This window comes from Calonectris borealis, chromosome 2 (assembly GCF_964195595.1).
Source record: "Calonectris borealis chromosome 2, bCalBor7.hap1.2, whole genome shotgun sequence".
In the NCBI taxonomy this organism is placed as follows: domain Eukaryota; kingdom Metazoa; phylum Chordata; class Aves; order Procellariiformes; family Procellariidae; genus Calonectris; species Calonectris borealis.
Window position 1 is genome coordinate 115,265,800 of NC_134313.1, and position 5,396 is coordinate 115,271,195.

Below are 5,396 nucleotides of genomic sequence, written 5' to 3' on the forward strand. Positions count from 1 at the left end.
CATAATTTCCAATTGCAACAGCCCTTCACTTTTGACTATTTTGCCATTAAGACAGGAAACCAACAAAACACTGTTTAAAGATCTAACAGCTATGGATGCCAAGTGCCACACCATGAAATGATAAACAGTTGTTTTGATGGGATGGGGTGACTGAGGTGTGGAGCGGACTCTTTCCTTATTCAAAATGGCCGTGGTGTTCCAGATAGGCTTAAAGTCTCCTAAAATTTGAAAAATGCTCTCATACATTTCTTTACAGTTCCTTTCTTGCAACACATACCTCCTCATCTTGTCTGCCTTGATGAAATAGCTGACCTGATTTTCATGTCTTCTCAACAAGTTGTAAGTTTTGAGCAAAGGAAGAAGCCAGTCCAGAAGGTGAATATTTTGTCAAGCCAGAAGCATCTACAAAAAGACTGTTGGAAGGCAATCCTTAAGTTACCTAAATTCTTATTAATCACTGTAATTGATTACTGAGCATTTGAATGGCTTCTTTACATTTTCATAGTTGCTGTGATACACCTATCAGATGTATCAATGCAGAAAGTACTATTAAATTGTTAACTTAAAATTTCCTAGCTGAAATCAGAACAACAACCAACCTTGAATTCAGTTCCACCTGTCAGAGATACCTGAACACTCATGTCTCAAAAAAGGCTCGAACGGTTTCATCAAAACCATGTGCTGGTTCTCTACACTGGGCTGGATTAAGCCATTCAAAGTCAGACTTGCTTGTGGACAAACTTGTACCTAACAGGTCATTTAGCACTATGAGCTGTATGGAGCTATACAAAGCCCCTGATGACATTGTGATTTTATATCACGTATGAGAGAAAGCCCCGGTACAGTTTTGGTTTGCAGGAAGAAAGAGACAAGATCTTTTTTTGTAAAAAATGGTTGATTTGTTGCTTTCCTAAGCAGAAACTCTTTTATACATAAGAAGTTGATAGGAGTTAGGCCAGGGTGAAAAAAATCTCTGTGTGTAGGTTGTCTGCAGTTATTTGAGCATGTTCAAAATCCGACTGATATGAATGGAAAGATTCCCTGTCTTCTTTGGATGAGAAACTCTAATCAATTTGGGGGCAGGAATAGGAAGTGTGTGAATTACTTCACAGTGCTGTGAAAATTGTATCTTGCGTAAGCAACTGATTTCTACTTTAAAAAACCAGAACCCCGATAGCATCAGTATCAGTAAACTGTCATTATAAAATGTATTTTTCAGACACTGGATGAGGAAGCAGTGGAGATGGAGATAGCCAGGGAGAGGGCTGTTCATCATCAGATTTCAGTATTGAACTTTTTTTAAATGGGATTCTGGCTTGTTCAGTTAACACCAGCTGATATAAAAATACGTAGGCCCATGTGCAGCACTCGGCTTGGGAAGTGTACACTATTTTGATTAGAAAATCAAATAGTAAACCATATGAGATGCACAGAAAGCATGTTCTAAAAATTACTTTCTTGAAGGTTTAAGAACATAATAAGAACACGAAAACGAGCATATTCCTACCGATGTCCTGCAGATGTCATATAAGTTTATACTATAAAGCATTTCCATTTAAGCTAGAGCTAAACATAGATTCTAGCCTGCTGAAATTTGTAATGGTACCAAGACCATGGGAAATGGTTGAGTATGAAGACAGCTGCCCTGATAGGCGGAGAGAAATCCCACCTTCTCAGTAATAGGAGAGCCAGCAGCTGTAGGGCCAGGTAATGGAAGATGTTTGCTGGACAGGCATACTTTTGATGCATATTTATGGTTTTTTTAATTACTGGAGCTGCCCGTAAAAGTTTGAAAACCCTGGAGCTTCCTTTGCAGCACTGGGTAACTCCCCACACTGACCATAGTAACAGGGATTTCAGGTGGAAGCTATGTTATTTGATAGGTTCCCATTTGATGTTCAAGGTTCAAAATATATGGGACAAATTGTTAAAAGAAGAGCTTGAGAGATATTGCCATGGGATGAAAAATCATCCTACACTTGGAGCCTCCAGCAATCTCAGTCAGTAAGAGAGTTGAGGAATGATGCTGGTCTCTGTCTAGTACCATATCTGGGGAATAAATCTCGGAGAACTGGTGCTCACTACAACAAGCAAAGATATATCCAGGCAGAAGTGAAGCAAGGGCAACTCAGGCTACAAATAAGGCATAAATCTGTAAGAGTGGGGCAATGAACTGCTGAAGCAACTTGCCTATGACTGTGGTACAGTCTCTGCTGCAGGTCACGAGGCAGTTTCCTTAAAGAAAAGCTGTAGTTGCTCACACGGGGCTTAATTTTGGGAGCTGCTGTGGGTGGTGGTATGCATTTGCAGGGTACCACCACTTCCAGGAACTTTCGTACGGGGGCAGAGGAGATCTCTCGTGGCCCCCAAAAGCTCAAGGCATTTAGAGGACCTGCCATAGGGTGATGGGAACCTGAGTCACTCATTTCTCCTCCTCAAGTGCCTGCTCCCTCCTGCCAGGGTCGGACTCTGCTCCTGGCTGGTTGAGGGAGGCAGGCTCGGCATCGCGCGATGCACGTTGCTGCTGCAGGTGCTCCTGGCTGCGTCAGCCCTTTGCTGGAGATGTAAGTCGCAGGGGGTTGGGAGAGTCCCGGTCTGTGAGCCCTGGGGGCTATCACTGCTGTCACGACAGTGCTGTTTCTCTGCTTTGCTTGTAGATGGAGCTGCGCAAAGCCTCAGGCAGCCAAAACCTTCCACCAGCAGAGCCGTGCAAATGACTGCACAGATCAGCTGCCATTTTTCCAGGTCTGACTTTCTAAATACCTTCAGCCACTGGTACCAACACAAACCCGGAGAAGCACCAAAGCACATTCTGTACATGCAATCAGGGAATCCTTATTTTTATGAAAAATCTTACAGAGAGATTTTCTGGGCCAAGAAGGCAAGGACAGAGTCCATCTGTACCCTGACAATAAATAAAACCACAAAGCAGCAAGAGGCTACCTCTTATTGCACTTACTGGGACCTCACATCCTTAGAAAACCATCGGGCAACTAACACGAAACCTCCTCTGTGCTCCCAAGGGCTGGAAACCTCACCTGACTCCAGGGTCCTGCTTGCCAGGCTGGGCTCGCCTGCAGGAACCTGTTAGGGTGACAAGTTGTGAAAAATAGCATACAAGTGCTGCTTGGCTGCTTGAGATGACTAACCTGGAAGGAAAGGCAGAAGGGAGCTGCACCACCAGCGTGAGGTAGAGTCAACGTTTAACCCTACGTCCCTCCATGCAGGGTGCAGCCCAGCGCTCTGCCTCCAGCAGCAGCCAACAGCAGGTCCTTACGGGAGACTGTACGAACAAACATACAGCAGCAATTTCCCAGAAATGCTTCCTGATCTCAGTGATTTAGGGCAGCAATTTTGCCTGCTTTTGAGGGGCATCTCTTCTGTTCCATCCTCTGACAGCCAATGTACTTTAAAAATCCGGATATGAAGAACTGACTTTAAAAGCTAGCGCGCATAAATCATATGTTGAGGGGAAAAAAAAAAAAAGGTGACCCTTTACTCATCATCTAAGCAAATTCCTTGGGGGAAAAAAAAAATATACACGTTTGCCTTAGTAGTGAGCTCTCTTCTTACAAGGGTGTTTTTGGGGGTTTTTTTTGTTTGCCTTCTATTTAAGTGTTAATCAAAGGAAATGGCTTGTGCATAATTATTTAACACATCCGCAGCTGGCACAGCCTCATTGGGTGGTTTACTGCCGCTCAGATCTGCTTTGCCACCACTTGAGTCTGGCCCTGGCCCTGTCCCCGTAAGGAAGCCGTAAGGAGGGCAGTGACAATGTGGCTGCTGAGCGCTTTCATCCTGGCGGCTGGTTTTTCTTGTACATGCCCTGCTCACCCCGATGCCTGCACGTCCGCCAGTGGCAAAGGGGACGCTCTCTTATCTCAGCTTCATGTTTCTAATTTTTCTCCTTCTTTCACACAGGCTGTTCTGCACAAATCTTGCAGCAAACCCCAATATCCATCATCAAGACAGAAAGCAAAACGGTGCTAATCCACTGCCGCGTCTCCGATCCTGATTTTAACAACATTTTCATTCACTGGTACCGACAGAGGCCTAATGCAGCTCCCGAGCGCATTGCCTACATGTCCTCCCGGGTATTCCTTGAAAACAAGTCCGACGAGGGGAAATTTAGTATCGAGAAGGACCGCGCCAAGTCCCTCTGCACCCTGACAGTGATCAAAGTAACTCTGCAAGACTCCGCTACCTACTACTGTGCTAGGTGGGATGCACAGCGGTAGAAAGCCATAGGGGACCTGCACAAAGACACGCTCTGCTTTCTGAACCAGATCCTGAAGTGTTTGACAACACGCGGGAACATCCCCACCCTACTTTCCCCATCAGCCTTGAATCAGACACGCTGGACAGGCAGCCAGGTACAAAAGACGCTGCTGAGCTAGTGCAGGCTTTGCAGACACGCACTGCAGCCAGCACCAGCAAAGCTGTTATTTCGCTTTACCAACAAAAAGGGCGTTTTCACAGGTCTGGCTGGATTGCCTCCGGGTGGGTGGGCTAGCTAAAAGAAGGAAAAATCTTTTTATTCCCACTACCCTTCAAGCTACATCTTTGGAATAAATCCCCAGTTACATCATTTGTGCGGCAGAATAGAAGGATACAAGTGAAAATAAACTTCAAGCACCGCACAGGACTGCAGATATAATATACCCGTTTTGTATTTCTCTGCTGGTAGAGAACCTTGTTTTAGTTTCTCTTTGTTTTCCATCTGGAGCTGATCATAACCTTCATTTAAGTTAAAACACAAGTCACTTTTAACTGTCTTCAGTGGGGCTTCTCATCCAACACGGCAGCAAGCCTGCAAAACAAACGGCAACTATAAAACAAATATTTATACTTCCATCGTGCAAATAGAAAGACATTAATTTAAGTTATTTCACCCCTCTTCTGTTTATGGCCAAACAACCGATTGTTAAAATCACAGGACCACTGTGTTCTGATCCCAAAGGACCCAGTATTCCCAGTCTCTGGTACAAGGTACATTTGGAGATGCCGCCCTGAGGTGCGGCGTCTCACCTTACCTATGATAAGAAGCAGTTACAAGGGCAGCAATCCCGCTCCTGAGCTCCCAAATGGCTGCTGTGTATTTTCCTGGCCTTTGGCATTCAACCTGTGTGATGGGCAGTAATTTGAGAGCCTTCAAATTCATTAAGTTCCATGTTCTTATTTTTTTTCCTTTTATTGGCAATGGACCTGAGGAAAAGTGTCTGACCCCAGGCGTTGTTTAGCAGCCTTCAACTAGTCTAAGAGCAGTGGTAAAATTGCTTCAGACTACAAAATTACTTTGTAAACGAGGTAACGTAATTTTGTGCGTGTGCATGAGAGAGAGAGAAGGTGAGTTTGTGCCGCTTGTGTAAAAGCCATGATCAGGCTGTTAACATTTA

The 5,396-nt window shown here is 44.7% G+C and overlaps 1 protein-coding gene across 1 annotated transcript; it reads left to right on the forward strand.

The window, feature by feature from the left end:
* Window positions 1–2,511: 2,511 nt before the first annotated feature.
* On the forward strand, window positions 2,512–4,347 carry LOC142078383 (uncharacterized). Its single transcript, XM_075140846.1, has 4 exons — window positions 2,512–2,544; window positions 2,633–3,086; window positions 3,725–3,817; window positions 3,922–4,347. The coding sequence occupies exons 1-4, from the start codon at window positions 2,512–2,514 to the stop codon at window positions 4,236–4,238; spliced, it is 897 nt and encodes a 298-aa protein (XP_074996947.1). The 3' UTR covers window positions 4,239–4,347.
* Window positions 4,348–5,396: the final 1,049 nt, after the last annotated feature.